The 21134-nt window shown below is 42.8% G+C and overlaps 1 protein-coding gene across 5 annotated transcripts in view; it reads right to left on the bottom strand.

The window, feature by feature from the left end:
• Positions 1-21134, bottom strand: part of ARMC2 (armadillo repeat containing 2) — a 120562-nt gene that overhangs the window by 22517 nt on the left and 76911 nt on the right. For all 5 annotated transcript variants that reach the window (XM_044924371.2, XM_044924370.2, XM_025294693.3 and 2 more), the window contains 2 exons: positions 20047-20146; positions 5744-6059 (listed from right to left, as the gene is read on the bottom strand). In XM_044924371.2, the coding sequence (XP_044780306.1) occupies positions 5744-6059; positions 20047-20146 (416 nt within the window). The remainder of the gene's footprint in view (positions 1-5743; positions 6060-20046; positions 20147-21134) is intronic.

Below are 21134 nucleotides of genomic sequence, written 5' to 3'. Positions count from 1 at the left end.
CACTAGCCAGAGAGGCTAAAGGTGGTTCTCTGAGCACTGGGTCTCAACAGTTAAGGGGCAGAAGAATCACCTGGGGCAGAAGGGGGAGTTGAAATGCATATTTCAACCCATCCTGCAGGTAAAGAAAGGTAAGACCCAGAAACTAGAAAAGGAATCCTAATGAGCCCCATAGCTGATTCTGAGGCAGGTGGATCCCTGACTTCTGGGTGGAGAAGAACTGATCCTCCAGAGGCAGAAAGAAGACAGGGAGATACTAGAGTCCAAGTGCTGCAAGGTTTGAAGTTGTTCAGTTCAGTCGCTCAGTCGTGTCCAAATCTTTGCAACCCCATGAATTGCAGCACGCCAGGCCTCCCTGTCCATCACCAACTCCCGGAGTTCACTGAGACTCACGTCCATCGAGTCAGTGATGCCATCCAGCCATCTCATCCTCTGTCGTCCCCTTCTCCTCCTGCCCCCAATCCCTCCCAGCACCAGAGTCTTTTCCAATGAGTCAATTCTTCGCATGAGGTGGCCAAAGTACTTGAAGTTGTTAGAGAAACTCAAATTTTTGGAGCAGCTCAATACAGACAGTATAATGTGCAGTCAGCAGCTTGGAAGAGAGTTCTAGACTAATGTGTAGATTTTGAGTTATCACATGGAAGCAATATGTCACAAGGACAGACCTTCATCAGAATTTAAGAATCTTGGGAATTCTCTGGTGGTTCAATAGTTGAGAATCCACCTTGCGATGCAAGAGGGGCATGGGTTTGATCCTTGGTCAGGGAACTCAAAAGCCCATATGCTGCAGAGCAACTAAGCCCATGTGCCCCAACCATTGAGCCACGCGCCACAACTAGAGACTGCATGCACTGCAACCAAAGATCCCACAGGGTGCAATGAAGATTCCATGTGCCGCAACTAAGACCCAGCACAGCCAAACAAATATTTTAAAATATAAGAATTTAAGAATCCTTAAGATCAGCAACATGTGAGTAACCCTGCCACTTACTAACTTTGTGACTTTTAAAAGTCACTGCACCTCACTGAGCCTGTTTCCTCCTCTGTGAAAAGGCCTAAAATAACAACCCACTCTCATGTGGCTGCTCACGTGAGGGAACAGATGTGAACACGCTTTTTACACTGGGTAGCTCCAATGGCAATCATTTTGTAATGCACAGAAATATAGAATCACTGTGTTGTAATCTGGAACTAACATAGTGTTGTAGTTCAATTATACTTCAAAAAACAAATATAGAAAACAAAAAACAAAAAAACTACGCAGCTCCATAACAAGGGAAGGCAAGGTCAGTTATAACCCCACACACCAAAAGCTATGCTCTGTGGCTTGGTCCTCTCAGCCTCCACGCTCTGTGTGTACTTTGTTATGGGCACTTTTCATAAGCTTTTGTGTATACGCCTGATATTCCTCCACGATGTACCCTGTTCCTTGAAAGCAGATACCAACCTACACTTTCTTAAACCTTGTGATGGGTGGAGTGTTTGCGTCCCCTTCAAATTCATATGTTGAAGCTCTAACCCCCAAAGTGACTGTATTTGGTGATAGGGCTGGTGAGGTATAAAAGTTAAATGAGGTCGTGAGGGTGGGGCCCTCATCCTATACGACTGCTGATGCTGCTACTGCTGCTAAGTCGCTTCAGTTGTGTCGACTCTGTGCGACCCCAGAGATGGCAGCCCACCCAGCTCCCCCATCCCTGGGATTCTCCAGGCAAGAACACTGGAGTGGGTTGCCATTTCCTTCTCCAGTGCATGAATGTGAAAAGTGAAAGTGAAGTCGCTCAGTCGTGTCTGACTCTTAGCGACCCCATGGACCGCAGCCCACCAGGCTCCTCCGTCCATGGGATTTTCTAGGCAAAGTACTGGAGTGGGGTGATATGACTAGTGCTCTGATAAGACGAGGAGGAGACACCAGAGCTCTCTGCCCATCATGTGAGGACACAGTGAGAAGGGGGCCATCTACAAGCCAGAAAAAGGATTCTCACTAGGTATCAACCCTTCTGGCACCTTGACTGGGACGTCCAGCCTATGAACTGTGAGAAATAGATTTCTATTGTTTAAGCTACCCAATCTGTGGTGTTTTGTTATGGCAATCTGAGCAGACTAAGAAACCTCCTTTTATATGAGCACAGCACTGACTATGTAGTGAGGTTATACAAAGGGCTAAAGTTCAAAGGTTACCCCCAAACATTATTTCCATCAGACATTAAAGCTTCTTTCACAACAACAAAATCTTTCAGTGGTAAGTAGTGGCAAAGTAGATATCTCTGGATGGCAGTTCATTTCCTTGCACACTGGTAGGCAGAGATGCCCATGGGAAATGACAAGACCTAAGAAGTGGAAAGCAGGGGTGCTACAGACTGAACTGTGTCCCTCCCAAAGTCATATGTTGAAGCCCTCCCACCCCCAATGCAGCTTTTAGGAGGTAACTAGGGTTAGATGAGATCGTAAGGGTAGAGTCCTTTTCTGATAGAACTGGTGGCTTTAGAAGAGGAAGAGAAAGGAAAAATGCAGCCATCTATGAGCCAGGAAGAGAGGCCTCACGGGAACCACGCCAGCACCCTGATCTCAGACTTCCAGTCCCCTGAAGTAAGAAGATAAGTTTCTGTGGTTTGAGTCACAGCCTGTGTTATTTTGTTACGGCATCCTAAGCAGATTAAGGCAGGTTTGGGTGCTTAGCAGTAGGGTGCTGCTGTAACAAATACCTAAAAATATGGGCAGCTTTGGAACTGAGTAATGGGTGGAGGCTGGAGGAGTTCCGAGGGGCATGCTAGAAATATGGATGTTAAAGGTTGTGAAATAAAATTTATATTTTATGGCAAGATAAGAAAAATTTAAACATAACTCTTGTCTGGCCTCTCTCTCCTCACTGTGCTCTGTATATCTGCCAAACCTCTCCCTCAGTAGGAATATCTGCTCAACCATAAAGAGCATTCTTCTAGCATCAAGACAAGTCCCTCCTTAAAAGAAAATAGTCCTTCTTGACCGTGTAAGGGGTCACATGACACACCAGGATGATGCTTAGATCTGGATAATGTAAACTGTCAATAACACATCATTTGATGTAGAGCCCTCTGTCTCAAAAAAATCTTATACAACTGTGCCTTGATTTCTAACCAGCAGAAAAGTTCCCAAGAGCTTTCTGAGATGTTCTTCCTGGGATACAATCCTCAAATTTGGCTTGAATAAAATTTTCCAATTCTTTCTTAGATTCACTGATTAATTTTTCATTGACAAGGTGATTCTGGCAAAGGCTGAAAGACAAGAGAAAGCTGGAGAGAAAGCTTCCATCTTCTTAAAGAACACAGAAATAGTCATGAGTAAAATGCTGTTAGAGAAATAGACATTAAAGGCCACTCTGGCAAAATCTCAGATGGAAAGGAGGAGCTGCAGGAAAGGAGATCCTTGTTATAAAGTGGCAAACAACTTGGCTGAATTGTATTCTAGTGTTTTGTGGAAGGTCTAACTTGCAAGCAATGATACTGGATGTTTAGCTACGATTTCCAAGCAGAGTGTTTAAGGAGAGGCTTGGCGCTTCCTGACTGCTTATATTAGCATGTAAGAAGAGAGGGATGGGCTTCCCTGATAGCTCAGTTGGTAAAAAATCTACCTGCAATGCCGGAGACCCTGGTTCGATCCCTGGCTTGGGAAGATCCCCTGGAGAAGGGATAGGCTATCCACTCCAGTATTCTTGGGTTTCCCTTGTGACTCAGTTGGTAAAGAATCTGCCATCAATGCCGGAGACCTGAGTTCAATCCCTGGGTCGGGAAGATACCCTGGAGAAGGGAAAGGCTACCCACTCCAGTATTCTGGCCTAGAGAATTCCATGGACTGTATAGTCCATGGGGTTGCAGACTCAGACACAACTGAGTGACTTAAGGGATGAATTGAAGAAGAAACTTTTAACCAATAGGAGCTAGAACATGAAGACTTGGAAACTTCTCAGCCTGGCCATATTGCAAGAAATAAGAAAGCGTGTACTGGAGGGAACACCACATGTGTGGTTGTCTTATTATCACTCAGTACAGAGTTTGAGAGATTATGTGAGTAGAAGCACTGCCATCTGAACTGAAGGGGGCAGAGACAGGACCGAGTGAAGGAAGCTGTCAGACTCCTTGGACTTGACAGGACAGAGTGTGGAGCTATTTAGATGGGAATATGCACCATTTTGCAAGTAGAGGAGAGAATGACCCCAGCAGTGATTCAGAGATCACCAGGGCCACTGCCTGAGTTTCAGCAGGTCACACTGGTCTTCATCCCAAAGCCTTAAGGGCAAGACTGCCCTGCAGAGCCCTGGTGGCCTAACTGACAGAGCTGTGGAGGCAGGGCCACTGCCCCAGTGGGTCTGGAGGGAATAGCATGTAACCAAAGAGGATTATTCTCAAGCCTTAAGATCTTATGGAATTCACCTCACTAGGCTTGGGACTTGGTGGGAACCCATCACACTTCCCTTTTTCCCTATTTTTCTCTTTTGGAATAGGACCATCTATCTTGTGCTGGTCCTGCCATCTGGCTTTGCATATAACTTGTCTGGTTTCTCAGGTTCAAGCAGGAGAGGAATTGTTCCTTAGGATGTCTTATATCTCACAACTCATGATAGCTGATTTAGATGATATTTAAATGAGATCTGGGACCTTAGACTTCAGAGTTGATGCTGAAATTAATTAACAACTTTTGAGGCTGTTGAGATGGAATGAAAGTATTCTGCACATAGGAAAATCAGGAATCTGGGGAAGGGGGGATCAGAGGTAGGATATTATCAACTGCATTGTGTCCCCTCCCCTAAATTTATATGTTGAAGCCTTAAACCCTAATGTGATTATTTCTGGAGACAGGACTTTTAGGAGGTCAAGTTAAATGAGATCATAAGGGTAGAGTCTGTATCAGATAGGACTGATGGTCTTACAAGAAGAGAAAGATCAATCTCTCACGTGTACCCACATACACTGAGGAAAAGCCACAGGAGAATGAAGCTACCTGCCAGTCAAGAAGAGGGCTCTCACTAGAACAGAATCAGCTGGCACTCTGATCTTACAATCCTAGCTTCCAGAGCTGTGAGAAGTATGTTTGTGTTGTTTAAGCCACCCAGCCTGCAGTGTTTTGTTATGGCAGCTCCAACTGTCTAATACAGGGGAAAAGATGGGACCGGGAGTCTATAATTGTGGATAATGTAAAAAGCTGAGAAAATAAAAAGACAAATAAACTTTAATTATGTGGACTAATCCAGGAAAAATCTGGAATTTTAAACTCTGTGGTTAGTTGGCCAATTTTGATAATTTGATTGGCAAGCTTTTTTTTTTTAATAAAAGTTGTGATATAATTCACATACCATAAAATTCACTCTTTTAAATTGTACAGTTCAGTGGGTTTTAGTAATAATTCTGGTAGCTCAGATGGTAAAGAATCTGCCTGCAATGCAGGAGGCCTGGGTTCGATCCTTGGGTAGGGAAGATACCCTGGAGAAGGAAATGGCAACCCACTCCAGTATTCTTAGCTGGGAAAACCCATGGACAGAAGAGCCTAACTGGCTATAGTCCATGTGGACACAAGAGTTGGACACAACTTATGATTTCAGGAGGATGTATTACTATTTTTGCTCCTTTTTTAAAAAGCTGGATTACTTTTGAGGCAGTTCCGAACAGAAGACAAATGAATTTCCTGTCACAAATGAGAAGGCTCATTAAAGCGAGCAGGTTGTACTGCTAAAACCCTCACAGAACCCCAGTCCATCTAAGGCCGCGTTTCTTACCCAGTGTGGCGAGGAGAAGGCCAACGATGTGCGAGTGGGCGGCGATGGCCGGGCCCACACCTGGGTGGATGGCCAAGTTGGCGAGCACACGCGTCAGTTTGATGAGCACGTCCTCTGCCTGGGCCGGCCTCCGTGCCTTGGGACGCTCATCTCCTTCCCCCCAGCGCTTCCCAGAATGCAGATCCAGTTTGTAGAATGTGTGGAATAAAGACAGCAGAGTTGGGATGCTCCCTTTCTCCTTGGAAAACTGCTCACGAGCCTGGTTGTTTTTTGCTGTCAGGTTGCCAAGAATAAAAACAATGCGAACAACTAAATCCTGCAATAAATTAAAGACAAAGAGTTACGAGAGCAAAGGGGCTGGGACAAGTTGGTGGGAAGAGGACAGTATTTAATTAATTCATGATTTAATTAATAGTAAGATGGAACACGTCTGGTTTCTGCTGACTTGTACAGTATTTGATTCCCAGGATTGGTGCAAAGTGACAGAGGAGATTAAAAGCATTTGGCAGCAATGAAAGAACAGAAACTGATTGAGGCTGTTAGCAAGGTCTATTAACTTCAGATCCTTCATCTGAAATTCAGGCTGGCTTTTTTTTTTTTCCTTCAGAAAACAATTAGTTGAGTGAGATGACATTACTAACAATGTGTTATATAAATCTAAGCCTTGACACAAACAGGTTTCTTGAGCACCGAAATCTTTTCCTAAAAGTTCACCTCCTGCTCAAGCACTCTGTTTCTCAAAGTGGGGTGTCTGTCCCATAGGGGCAGTCAGTTTGTGTTACATCAGACTTTCTCAGCCGGGGCACTGCTAATTCTTTGTTATGGGGGGCTGTTTATGTTTATGTTTTGTTATGGGGGGCTGGTTATGTTTATATGGTACCCCTAACCTCTCTTACTAGATACCAGAAGCACTTCCTCACATACCACAACCAAAAATGTTTCAATGTCCCGTGGGGGCAAAATTGCCCGCAGGTGAAAACCACCATTACAGAGTATTCACCACTTTAAAGCAGTATTTGCTTTTCTTGAGCAGGGTAGTGGTTACATGGCTGATGCTTTTATAACTGTTTGCTAAATGGTACATATGTGTTTTGTGCACTTTTCTGTATATAAGCCGTTGTTGTTTAGTCGCTAAGTTGCATAGGACTCTTTGCGACCCAATGAACTGAACTGTGCAAGGCTCCTCTGTCCATGGGATTTCACAGGCAAGAAGACTGGAGTGGCCTGTCATTTCCTTCTCCAGTATATAAGCTATATTTAATAACAAATAAACGTTTCTTTAAAATCTCAGCTGAGAACAGTTTATGACTGCACAAGAAACAGAAACAACTGTGCTCTTAATTTGACAACAGTGGGCAGACAGACCAGTTCTGTTGTTAAAGGAACACTTACTGAGGGGCTACAACTAGCCAGGGTGCTGATACTCATTGCGCGGGTGCTGTTTACAGACAAGAAACAGGGTTGGAGAAGCCGCCCTTGTCACAGCCAGTGAGGGGTGGAGTTAGGATTTGAACCCCGGGTTACCCAGATCTGGAGTCTTTGGTACACCAGTGCCTCCCAAGTGGCTCGTTATTTACCTCCTCCTTTGCCTTGACTGCTTTCTGAGCAGTAAAGGAATTATCTCCTTTCAAATGCAAATATAAGGAGGAATTCCACAAACCCTACCTTATCAGATCTGTAGTTAGCTGCAGCCTTAAGGAATTGGGACAGAGGGCAAAGGGCTGGGCCGGTTTTTCTCCAGGTGGGACCTGGGGGATGGGAGCAGCCCCAGCACTGCGTGTGGCCTAAAGAGAGTGGAAGATCCTGGACAAAGGGCGAGATGCTGGGGCTTGCCTGGGTCTGCTCTGCCAATACCAACTTGTTCCTGCTTGTTCTTGAAAACGTTTTCCCTGGCCCTGGTGGAGAAGCAGCCAGGCTGCTGCTTGTGCAGCTGTGAACCATTTGCCAACATTAAGAAAGGACAGAGTCTAACACGATGTGTGCTGGCCCAGGAGAGTTCACACGCAGGAAAACCTCAGCTGGGCAGTGTGCAACCCATCACGCAGGTGGTCCAGGCAGGGGACTCACTCCTGCCCCCACCACAAGTGGAACGCTAGTCCTTGGGTACATTTTGAATGCCGGGGTCTGGGGGAATACACACATATACAAACAAGGATGAGGCAAGGCGCTCTGAAGAGCTCACATCTACTTGAGAAAACAAGGCTAATAATAAGTGGGGAGACTGCAAAGACTGAAAGGGCTAAGGAAGAAACTAGACACCCAAGGGGATTATGGTTCCCAGTCAGAGAGCCAGGCAGCCTGGGTCGCACTTCACTTGGCCTTTCTGTCTCTCGATTAACTCATCTGTAAAATGGGGAAAATACTGTGATGCAAAATTAAATGAGACAAAACAGATAAAGCACAGACTGTAGTGAGTGATGATTCAGGCACTGTTCTGAATCCTTTACTATCAGTAAAATATTAGTGGCGTTAACCTATGTGGGAAACACACAGAGGTCTTAGAGGAGTCTAGATAAGAGGACGCTCAGCGAACAGGGGGTGGCAGTGGGAGAGGTTAGCAAAATTATGACTATGATTTTGAGTTCAACCTTGGTACGTTAATAAAAGCAGATATGTGGTGTGGAGGATAGGTGAGTTGACACTGGGGAAAGGAGCATGTCCTGAGAAAGAATACCTGGGGCAGTCCCTTTCCGGGTCTGGGGTCACCTTGTTTGTGTCTGATCACCAGACAGTCCCTAAAGAAGCTGAAGCAGGTAGGTCTTAAATCTAAACCAAGCTCACAAAGTTGTGTTATAAAACTCCAGTTTCCCTTCACATGAAACCAGTGGTTACTTCATGTAATTCCCAGTGGGGCAGGCCTCTCCCTGGGCTCTAGAAAGAGAGTACGCTCTCCCTCCCTTGTTACACCCAACAGCAAAGCAGACCATTTTCCAACCAAGACAGAGGCTGTTTCTGAGAACTAGGCTCCTTGAAGGAAAATTCCACTGTGTTTTCTAGACTGAGGAGCAAGAGTTTTTCCCATAAACTCTGATACACAATTTCTGATTAAAGCCTCTGCACTAGCCCTACCTCTGAAAATTGTAATAATTACTATTATTACTAATAGTAGTAGCAGCAATTAATACTCTGTGTTTATGATGCACCAATCACTGTTCCAAGCACCTAGGTACACAAATTAACTAATTCTCTGAAGTGACGATCTGCAGTTCCTTAATTGGAACAAAATGTTCCCACAATTCGGACAGCCACCTCCCTCATGCCCTAGGCAGTAGTTATGGCCAACATTTCTAGACTTCCCGGTGTTCCCTGGACTTGCTCTTATTTCCACAAAAGCACATTAAGCAAGACAGGAAAGACATGATCAGTGTTTTTAAATGACTTCTTAAAGCACACAATATATAGCTGCATTCTGTTGGCTAAATCATCAAGAGCATTAATTTACCTCCTAAGATTTGTCTTCTGAAGGATGCTAGACTATTCGTTCCACCCCTCTCCCTCTTGCTAGCTCTGCCCCTTCACCTCTACCTCCAATGTTTGTTTTTCTGGTTGGTCTAGCTCAGAAGACTTCCCTGGCCCTGTACCACCTCCAACCGTCACTGCTGATTTGCTGACCAGATCTCTGGCTGCAGGTAAAAGCAGGTTTCCCCCTAGGTTCTCATTCTTCAAAATTCAAATTTCTACCCACCATCACATTTGGTCCCACCTGGGAAGACTGGGTGCTGCTTTTCCTGCTTGAAAACCTCCCTCAGGCCCTTGCCACTTTTAAAATTCTTTGATTCAAATATCTCTGTGGGTCCTAATATGGCACAGGTTATTAAGCCTGACACGGGGATAAGAAACTCTAGGCTTTAGGGCAGGAAGAGTTAACGCTGCCGCAGTGCCTCTCTCCCTGCCTTCAGATGGAAAAAGGAGGGGGTGGTTCCTGGCAGCAGTGGTGCCAACTGAAGGATGGCATGCAGAATCAACAAATGGGCTGGCAGATTGCACTGTGTGCACCACCAAACTTCCAGCAACTGCTATGCTTGCTACTTCTGTCCTCTTTCTCAGGGTTGTCTAAAGCATCGTCTTGTTTTTCTCCCCTCAACCCTTCTCAAATATGTTCTCCATGAATCTCAAGAGAGAATGGAATAGGCCAGAGCAGGGGCAGGCTCACAGGCAGCTGGCTGAGGTGGTGTTTCCTTACTCCCCTGCCAGTGCTTGCCTGGACTCATCGGGAATTCTGAACAAGGGGGCTGAGCAAGAGGGCCCCTTAGCTCCCCACGGGTGGTCTGTGCTCTGTGAGGTACCCAGCCCCTGAACGGTGTTACCGTGAGGTTGTTTATTGTTCCACAGCCCAATCAAGCTCAAGTCTACTAAATATCACTTAATTAAAATCCTATACAGATTTGAAAAATTACACAAAGGCCGAGATCATCAATTTGCAGAGAAATAACTCGCAAAAAACAATTTCATCCTCGTGCCAGTCTCCTTTGAGGTATAGAGCCTCTCCTTTATTCTAAGACAATATCTGAGAACCACCTATAAATCAACACTGTTACAGCCTTTTTGTTAAACTGAACACAAAGTTGCATGTTCAGACCACAACTATGTAGTTTTGAAACAGCAAAATGAAGATGAATCAGGAGAATCTCTTTTTTTTTTTTTTTTTAAGAAGGCAATCTAGTATAACCAGTTTACATAGACTTTCTAATTTTGCTTAAAAAGGAGTCAGCCCAGCAACAGCTCTGGCCAACCAGAACTCAGACAGGTTCATGTACTGGACGAAGCCTGACCTCAACTGTGCATCCCAGGTATAGCCGGTAGAAAGCTGAATGTTCTCTTTGGTTTAGCATAAGCTGTGCCCTCATGAGCAAACATGTTACTCAGTCTGAATAGGCTCCACACGCCTGTAAATCAAATTACTTTAACTGGAACAAAACAAGGAGCAGGACACTGCTAAACAGAGTGGTCTCTGTCAAGTTCCAGCAACAGCCTCTGTGTTGACTGTTATTTTCCATGTGAGAAACACTGGCCTAAAGTCAATGAAGGAGATTTCTACCTACTCAGAGATGTAGAAACTGAGGCTTGAAGAGGCTCCCTGGCCCCAGAGTCCCACACTGGTTAAGAGAAGAAGCAAGACTCGGACAATCACTTCTGTACTCACAGATGGATTCCCAAACCACTTCAACCCTCCTCCTCATTCCCATGACCCTCGTCTTCCCCAGGCTCAGCCCCAGCGGCATCTTCTATTCTTCCCTCTCTCAGTCACCAAGCTCCCTCCACTCTGTCATCTCAGAATCTCCCCTGACTCCCACTTCCCACACCCACTCTGGCTAACCCAGTCTGTAGACTCTTGTCATAGATCCTTGACGGGCTCCTCCCTCTGTGACCAAGGTTAACACCACTTCTAGAAGCACAGCTCTTACATCACCCCCTTGTTCAAAATCATCCACTGCCTATAAAATGCCAAAGCCAGCATCTAATTACCATCCAGCCCCACGTGACCACTTCTGCCATTACCTCACTTTACTCCCCACCCACTGTCCACTCTTCCCTGACTCCACACCCTTCCTACCCACAGAACCTTAAAATAACCCATGTGCATAATGTTGACCATGGGGAAGGAACCATATCAAGATGTCACAGAAAGAATCAACTATATTCAGCAGGCTCCATTACTTACTTCAGAGAATACTTGCCCTAAGTCAAGGGAAACATTTTAGAAAGGTTTTCAAAAATGGGTTGAAATTGAAGGGGTTGTAAATGTGCTCAAAATTGGAACCCTCCTTTAACCAGAAAATTAAACTCATCAAGATGCCCTCTTTAAATTTTGGTTAGAAACTTCTCACGCAATCTGGATCTGAGAGCTCAATCAGGATTTGCAATTTGCAACATTTACCCAACTTCCCACCCTCAGACAAAACTCCAGTGTTAATCGAGCTTACAGGTAGCTTGAAGAACAGATAAATTTTACCATTGGGAAGACAGACTGCAGTGCTGCAGAAATGCTAATTAACCCCAGGCTACTGAAAGTGGGTCAACAGTTTGCCCAAGTGCTGAGCCATACAAATCAGAAGAATCTGAGAGATGTTGGAAGCTCAAAACCAGAATCGAAGTAGAAAATCATTTAAAAATCAGAAGAGATTATATGTGATGCTTCCATCCATCTATCCATCCCACCAACATCCCTTTACTGAGCGCCTACTGTATGCTTCTGAACACAGCTATCACTCCAAAGCACCAGGGCGATGCTAGAATTTCACTGGGCTCTGTTCTTTTTTTTAAGTCAACAGACATAAATCAGGCATTTGGGTTCTGTGCTGAGTCGGAGAGGGTGGGCGGGAAGAGCCAGCTCCACAAGGGCAAAGCAGCAGGAGCTGGAAAGAATGAACAAGCTAAGGGCTTTTTGTGCCGCCCGCCCGGTCAGGGGTGCAGACCAAGGCCAAGGCCGAAAAAAGGAGCGAGCTCAGCCAAACGCTCACAGCACCCACTGGGAATGTGGCTGCCGAGGGGCTGGGAAGACAGCCACAGGGCCCTCCTGCCAGGCTGGAGGCGGAGGGCGAGCGGGGAGCCAAGTCACCATATAAAGGCGCCGGGGAAGGGGTGGAGGCGCCTCCCTCGCCAATCCTCTGTGGCCCCAAAGAGGATGGAGGAGGGGGAGAAAGGTCGCGCTATCCTCTGGCCTGCTGCTCGGCTGTAGTTGCACTAAAGAGGAACAGCTCCAAAAGGGGCCAATGTTTTTTGCTTTCAGCCCTACCCTCTCCAGACATTCCGAGTCCAGTTTTCAACACCAGGATGCCTGAGCACTCTGAATCAGGCAGCGTTCACATGCCTTGAAGACCGCCGCTTGCCCTGGACGAGAGAGGCTCAGCTTAACAAGCAGTACAAGCACGGACACGCTGGGGGATTCCCAGACAGCGTTCTCTGAGGCTGACGATTGCCCTGCATCGGGAAGTTCTGTTTCACAAAAGAAGCACAAGGAACTGAGTGTATCTAAAAGTGGGGAGGTTTACACAGATAGCTGTTTAATGGACAGGAGTGATGGGAATGTAGATAAAGGTTATTATTATTATTGTTATTTTTTTTTTGGACTGTGACCTTTGCAAAACATTGCCAGACTTACAAGTCTTATTTGAGGGATTTTACCTGATCTCCTGCCCAGTAGATATTTATAGAAGAAATGGGGGAAAATCCTTCCGTGCTATCCCAAAAAAACAAACCCAAACATATTTTGGTGAGCTGCTAAATGTGGCGATGCTGATGTCAGAGGCACCCCTGAGGCAGGTCTGCTTTGCAAGGCTGCCACAGACCCCGCTCACGCCTTCCACACTGGGCCCATCTGCTTGCACATTTGGTTGTACCAAATGCAGTTTACACCATAAAGCATACAATATGTGCACAGTTCTTAAATGAGATTTGTCATTTCACTGAATTTCGGTCAGCATTTTAAATAGATACATTTCTTTGTGCTCTAGTCTAACTTACAAACTGCACCCCGGCCGACTGCAGTGCTGTGTTTTGGTCTCAGTTTGTGTGTGTGTGGGAACTGGGAGTTACCAGTTAGACCATGGATCCCGGACAAATCAACCTCATAGACAGACATGAGCCAAAGAAGTTGCCGTTGTTCTCCCTGAGGAAGTCCTCTGTGGAGCTGGGAGGAGCGCATTCCTTCCCCGAGACTGCAGATGAGACCCTTGGCTTGCGCCACAGCCATCATATGCTGACAGGCTCGCATCACTGAAGGGCTATGGGTGGACAGAGCTGTTGTGAACCCAACCACGCGTTATTTAAAATGAACAAACTGTCCTCAGCTTTGTTGCAAACTTAACAAAGGTTAGATATGGAGATATACTGAAATTTCTCAAAGCAGAAATAAAATTCGGTGGTTGCTTCATTAGCAAATGAATCAAGAACAACTTGTGGCTTGTCTAGCTAACCGAGGATAAGGAATCCTCCCTTCCACTGCCAGTTCAAGGGTCCCCAGGGCTCCCTTCTCCTGAGTAGCCCAGTGTGACCAGTGTCGGAAGCTCCATTCGTGCAATGGCTTGGTCTCAGTGTCATCTGTTTTGACACAAGTCTGGCAGAGAAAGTCCCTGGAAGGGTCGAACGGCCCATCTCCTTTTCTCTGGCTAAGAAAGTGCTCCTTGGCTGCCTTGCGCCTCAGCAAAAGGCACAAGGCGGGTGGTTATCACCACTTACTGGGAAAATCGACACCAACACCTGGCCTGTCTTGCTGATTTGGTTCCTACTTTATAAGGGAGATTCCCTTTCAGCCACATGCCTGAAGATGAAGATTTGACCCTGTGTGGCTGCTTTGATTAATCACTTTAAAATCTCTTGAGGATTTGTACAAAACCCTCCGCTGTCAATTTTGGGGAAAACAATTTGTTTTAAGGGGCCATCTTAATAATTTACACCACAGGTTCCCACACCTGCTCCTCACCTGAGGTGCCTATTAAAAATAGGTTCTCGGGCTGTGTCCCAGACCTGAATCAGGCTCTCACAGGGTGAGGCCTGAGAACCTGTATTTTTAAAACTCCTCAAGTTTAGGAGACAATGATTCAATGATTCAAATCAAGAAAGAATTCAATATCTCACCACTTTAATACCTAGTGTTTTTATATCATGTTAAAAAACTATGAATCCATGTTTCTTTTAAATAATTCTCACAACACAGACAGGTAGAAAATAAAGGTGAAAATGCTCTCCCCACCACCTTTCATTATCAACTGACCTAATAACTGAGACAGATTAAGGACACTCCAAAAAGACCAATTTTCATATGCTGAAGTCAGACTTTTCCTTGAAAAGAGATGAATATGAATAAGGTGTGGAAAAAAAAAAAAACAGGAAAAAATTTTTTACTTTTGACATTTTTTCACTTTTTCTTTTTTTCCCTTTAATGGAATGCACCACCAGATGGGGGAGGAAAGATTCCACTTCTCCCAGCAGCCATCAGCTTTGGTGCTACCTGGTTCCAAGCAGCATCTCCCCCTGGTGGACGGGGGAAGCAGCTGGCCACAGTTTCCTGCTAAGCTCCTCACCTGGGTGATCAAAAAACACTCAAAGAGGTGTGTGCAGGTGACAGTTCATTTATCACTAGAGAGGGGTTTTCTTTCTTTTTTTGAGATTTTTGTTTCTATGTTCTCCAAAAATACACTGAGTCATAACATGATTAAATTTAAAAATAAGTCCCAGAAAAATGAAATCTCTGCCAATTATCAACGTAGCCTTCAAACTTTCAAGACAAAGGCAATGCTAACCTCTCAGGACAAAGATAAGGGCTGCAGACTGCTGAGTCCCTGGGTGACCGCTCTGTACACTAAGGGACTACAACGGGTCCAAAGTGTGCATGTGTCTATAATCCAAGCTGGCCTTGGAGAAACATTTCCTAGAACTGAAACAAAAATAGTTCTAGGAAGTAATAATTCCAGTTTAAAAGTTGCTGGACGAATGGGGTACATTTCAAAGATCAGTTCAAAAGTCTCAATGTCCAAGTAAACCTTAGGTGGAGCAAAATCTGAGCCACCGAAGATTAAAACACTCATATCAGGATGTGGTGTGCGGTTTCTGTTTCTGGAAATCACTTCTATCTCTCGGGAAAGAGGAAAACAAATCTTATCCAACTAGTCACCTGGGCCAAAGGGAACAGGAACCTAAGATGCTGTGCTGGTCTGAAGTAATTTAAGATCCAGCATTTCTGTTTTGCTGCTGTGTATGGCAGCCCATCAACAAGAAAAATGTGGGGAAAATTATTATTTCCTCCTCCAAAGTAGGAAGAGGAAAGTAAATATTTAAGGAAGAAGTACTAGAGGACTAGAAAAAAAAATATATTGTATAACACTTTACAGATTCCAAAACATTTCACATACGCAAAATTCATTCTTTCAGCACTTTTCATGAGTCTGTTATGCCAAGAATCATCTCAGGTTTATAAAGACAAAGCCTGTGTCCTTAGGAAATCCCAATAGTGCATGAGGCAGCTACACAAATGATAACTACTTAGAGAATCACAAAAGAAATATTTACAAAGATCTCTAAAAGCCTTTGGTTAACGATTTTAGGAAGTGGTTGGGACACATAACTATTTCCTTGTAGCCTGAACAATTTCCCTGCTCTTCTAAAGCATTCTGGTTTTGAGGAAAATGTTAAATATATATATTTTTCCTTACTAGAAAATATCAAAGATGATTCAAAACTGTAATATTTCCTTTTGCATAAGTAAAAGACAATACAAAGTCAAAGTATAATTTATAAAAAGTTAACCTGGCTCTCACAGAAATATAAAATGAACACATTAAAAGAATTACTTATCTCATTAAAGAGGGAAGCCAATACAATGGTAAAGTGGGCTCCAAAAACAAGAGCTGGGTGTTTACAAGCTTTAAAAAGAATGTTAGAGTAAGACTACTAGTTAGAATCATACCTGGCTAATGGCCCCAAGGTAACAAACCATAACTTTGAGGTTATCTTGTCTACCAGAGGAAAAAATGTACAAATTAATGTGTAACTTTATAGTGTCTGGGTTCTAATCAAATAGTAAACAGCAAGTTTAAACAAAGATATATTCTCCTTGGGAATTAAGCCCTGTTGGTTAAACAGTGCCCCAGTATGACTTTGTCAGAATATACGGGCTCCTACCCCGCACTCTAGCTCTAAGTTTTGGATGATTTTTCTTAATAAGAGTGAAATAGTTAGGGTCAGAAACATACTGCTTGGGTCCTCAGCTCTGACTGTACTAACTGGGTGCGCTAGCTACATTAAAGGGTTTAAAATCCTGCATGCAATATGTAACATTTGGGGACTGGCTTTTTTCACTCAGTATAGTTGGAGATTTATCCAGGATATAGTATATATAAATAGCTCAGTCCTTTTTTTAATGCTGAATAGTATTACACGGCATAGATATTCCACAGTTTGCTTAGCCATTTATCCAGAGAAGGACATTTGGTTCTTTCTAGTTTTTGACTATTACAAATAGAGCTGCTGCTGCTGCTGCTGCTACTGCTAAGTTGCTACAAACCTTTAAAAAATAAAAATTAAATGATGCACTAATGAGGAAAAAATTGGCTGGTCTTAGAAGGCTTCATAGAGAAAGGATCACAGAGCCACACCTTGAATCTGAATTGGCTTTTGAAGATAAGAACAGCTGAGAGAAATTTCATCAAAAGTCCCTCAGGCTCTTCTCACTCAGAACCTATTCAAAGTCAGCGTTTAGACTCTTTAGGTGTTACTTTTAAGAAGGTTGGTTATGAGGTTCCCCTACTAATTACAAATCATTGCAAAAGACAGGTAATGATTACCAAAGCAAAGTTAATAACAATGGAAAGGGAGAGAGAAATCTACACCAAGATGACACAGGCATTTAAAGAAGTCTATCAACAGACTCATGCCCCCAAAGTAGGACAAATAACCTCTAGAGTAATAATTACTGCTTGTAATATTGACCTTTGGCATCGATAAGAGGAAATTATTTTTAATATCTTCTAAGAGAGCAAGGAAATATGTAATATAGTTGAATATGATTTTTACCACAATGACTAAAATAATTTTGGTGAGGGCTTCCCTGGTGGCTCAGTGGTAAAGAATCTGCCTGCCAATGCAGGGGACACAGGTTCCATCCCTGATCTGGGAAGATCCCACATGCCATGGATGTGCCACAACTATTGAGCCTGTGCTAGAGCCTGGAAGCTGCGCCTGCTGAGCCCACATGCTGCAACTATTGACCCGTGCGTCCTAGGGTCCGCACTCAGCAACAAGAGAAACCCGTGTGTTGCATCTGGAGAGTGCCCCTGCTCGGCACAAGTAGCATAAAATGCAAGCAGCAGTGAAGACCCTGCCCAGTCTAAAGTAAATAAATAAAAAATGTTTTGAAAGTTTAAAAAGGTAATAACTTTGGTGATTAAGGGTATAAATCGCACATTTCCTTGGTGGTTCTAAAAACAACATGTTACTGTACTTACTTTGCAAGATGCTCTTTATTCATCTTTGGACCAAAATAATTTTAACAGGAATACAAAATTATAACGTAAATCTATAGAGAAAAATATGGCCTTTAAATACCAATTTTGCTTTATAGATAACTACCAGTCCAAAGTGAAAAGCAATTCAGTAAGAAGTGTGGTAAAATTTTATGTCAATTAAACTTTAAGACATTTAGTCCCTTGAACCAGAAAAAGCATACCCTTAACTATACTCACATCTCAAGTATCTCATTATTAACAGCCAGATGCCAGAACTTTCTACTTTCTATTAAACACAATCATCATCTAAATTACAATTAGAGAAACAAACAGTTATGTACCAGTAATACCGTAATAAATAGGGCTATTTGTCAGTACTGAACTGATGGGTTTTCTACTTTTTCAAAAAAAATTACCGGTTATGACATAACTTGAAATCAGACTGTTAAACAGAAATGTTTTCTTTAAATCCACATTTGAAAACATCTTCTCCAGTTACTGTCCAATCTAAGTTATCCATGATCAAAACACCAAAGTAAAAAATAAACTATGATGGTAAATTAAAATTAAAACCCATAAAGTAATCCCATAAAACAAAATTACAAAATAAAATCCATAATTAAATCCCTTTATAAGTATAATATTGAAAAGTTTCTTTTAATGTTACAGCAAACTATCTTTTCTACCCTTTTAATTTTTTCCTTAAAAAAGAAAACCAGAACTAGGAGTATCCAAGCTCTTAGGGGGTTAATTCACTTGTCTAAAGATTAGAGTTCTGATAGTGTATTTTACCAAAATCTAAATCAGTAAATGCCTAATGGGTACTTAAATTAACAGCACTGTGAATACTGTAAGGTAATCAAATTCATTCTTCAGCTGACACAGCAAATTCCTATGCCATGAAATCTTTCAAAGTATGTAATTTAGAGAAAATACAAAATACACAGGGGAAAGCATTTGCAGTCCAAATACTCAGAATCAGGAACCCAAGTGCATATCTGTAAATTTTTTTAAAGTGAAATAGAGACATTAACACTTTCAGCAAAGTTTATCATCTTTAAAACTTACAGGTGGTGCTAGTGGTAAAGAATCTGCCTGCCAGTGCAGGAGACCCAGGTTCAATCCCTGGGTTGGGAAGATCCCCTGGACTAGGAAATGGCAACCTGCTCCAGTACTCTTGCCTGGAAAATTTCATGGCCAGAGAAGCCTGGCAGGCTACAGTCCTGCTGCAAAGACTCAGACATGATTGAGCAACTGAGCACGTAATACATAATGATGTAATATGAACACAGAAATTTCTCTTTATCAATAAAACCAAAATGAGAGTAGCAACCTTTTAATAAATGGCTGATAACAGTGTAAAATATGACAAATTTAGTCATTCTCAGCAGAAGTACTTGGCTAGGTAAGAATAAGTTTAGCGCTATTGGTGGCAAACAGGAATTATATTTTGAGGTGGTTTTGATATGGTTAATATAAACAAACACAAAGCTTTATATTAAAACCCTTTTAGAATATATATAATTTGATTTTAAACTGGTGATACCTACTATGTAATTTTGAAAATTTACCATACTGGAAATTAATACCTATTTTCATGTATAAACCATCCCCACTAAAGAGTTGATGTCAGTTTAATCATTTATAAAGGCAAATAAAACTAGCCTGCATTTAATGACTATTCAAAACTGATAATATCATAAAAATTAATGTTTGTATTAAGTATTATAATTTTATTAAGGGAAAGTCATTTGTGAATTCTTCCTTTTTTTAAAACAGCTGTTACATTTTTGTCCAACTCATTAAAACCAAATTATTTCCTTTAAATACTTAACCTCAAAATGTCATCTTCTAAATACAACAGTGTCAAAAAATTAGAAAATTTCAGGGCTAGAAGAATCTTCAGAGTATACCCAGTGTAGGGGATCCCAAACTTTAGTTTGCATTAGAAGTCCCTGCAGTTCTTGTTAAAGTGCAGGTGGCTGGGCACATCTGCACCCACCTGGCTCAGTAGGCCTGGGCTGGGGCCTGGAAATAACCAGTGTAACCCCACCCCACTCAAAGGTGCCTCCTGTAGGAGGCGTCCACAGAGCACTAGGAGAACAGCACCCACCCTTCACCCAACATTGTGAATCCTTGTACTGCACGCACATCCTTCTGAGGCCATTTCTGCCTCAAATTACTTCCTCCCCACTTCCTCCATGGAACTCTCTGCCTCCTGGGGGCAGCTCGTGACATATCTAATGGAAGCTTCTAAGAGAAAATTATGCATTCAAAACACAAAATCATTCAACGTGGCCTTATTACACAAATACACCAATGCAAAGACACACTGAAGAGTTAAATGTATAAAGAACTGACCTGCTTCTTCTGGTATTTGTTTATCAGATTCAAAAACAAGGCATAACATCTGGAATAGCTGGCCAAGGCTACACAGCAGTCATGGTAAGAAGTAAGTTTGCTGTAGAAATGTCAAATGGAAAAAATAAAAGTCAGCTTTGTTTTTCAATAAAACTCAAGTCCGCTTTAAATGCAGACCTTCAAAGCATTGTCCTGTGCATGAAAAGCAGTCTGGAAATACTCTATACACTGGCCCAGAGATGCCTCAGGGAGCTGGTCACCTGCTCTAGATTTCAGGAGCACAGGGTGGGGAGCAAGGAAAATTTCAAGTTCTTTGAAAAAGAGAAAGCTGAAACCTCTAACGCAGCGACCCCATGGACTGTATCCTGCCAGACTCCTCTGTCCATGGAATTCTCCAGGCAAGAATACTGGAGTGGGTTGCCATGCTCTCCTCCAGGGATCTTCCCGACCCAAGAATTGAATCCAGGTCTCCTGCATTGCAGGCAGCTTCTTTACCAACTGAGCTTGTGGTTCAGAAAACACAAGATAAGAAATTTACACAATATCTGGTAAATTTCAATCTGGTAGAGTCAATCTCCTGGAACTTCAGCATAAGCAAATGTTAAACTGCTCAAATATGCTAGGTATATTAATATCAGGTGTATTAATATCAGGCAAAATAGACCTTAAGGCAAAAAATCTTGAAAATAGCTTCAAATTTTCCAAAGTAAGCAAACAAACTAACATAACCCACAAGGTGGAACTCACAAACCTATCAAATTAATAGATGTTCATAAACCTCTCATTAAGTGACAGATTAATAGAAAAAACATCACTAATATTTTAAAAACTTGATCATGTGCCAGGCCATTAACAAGTCTCAGTAAATTACCAATGTTTTAGATCACATTTTAAAGACATACTTTTGGAAATTTAAAAACACATAACTTATGGGTCAAAGAAATAAGAAAATAAAAACCCACATATCTGAATAATAACAAAAAATACTACAGATCAAAATTTAGATGCGGCTGCAGCAGTAGAGGAAAATTCAGAACCTTAAGAAAGCTGACAGCAAAGGGATTTCTAACCAACATAGAAAGAAATAT

The sequence above is a fragment of the Bubalus bubalis genome, chromosome 10 (assembly GCF_019923935.1).
Source record: "Bubalus bubalis isolate 160015118507 breed Murrah chromosome 10, NDDB_SH_1, whole genome shotgun sequence".
In the NCBI taxonomy this organism is placed as follows: domain Eukaryota; kingdom Metazoa; phylum Chordata; class Mammalia; order Artiodactyla; family Bovidae; genus Bubalus; species Bubalus bubalis.
Note: the sequence above shows the minus strand (reverse complement) of the source record. Positions and strands in the feature narration are given on the sequence as shown.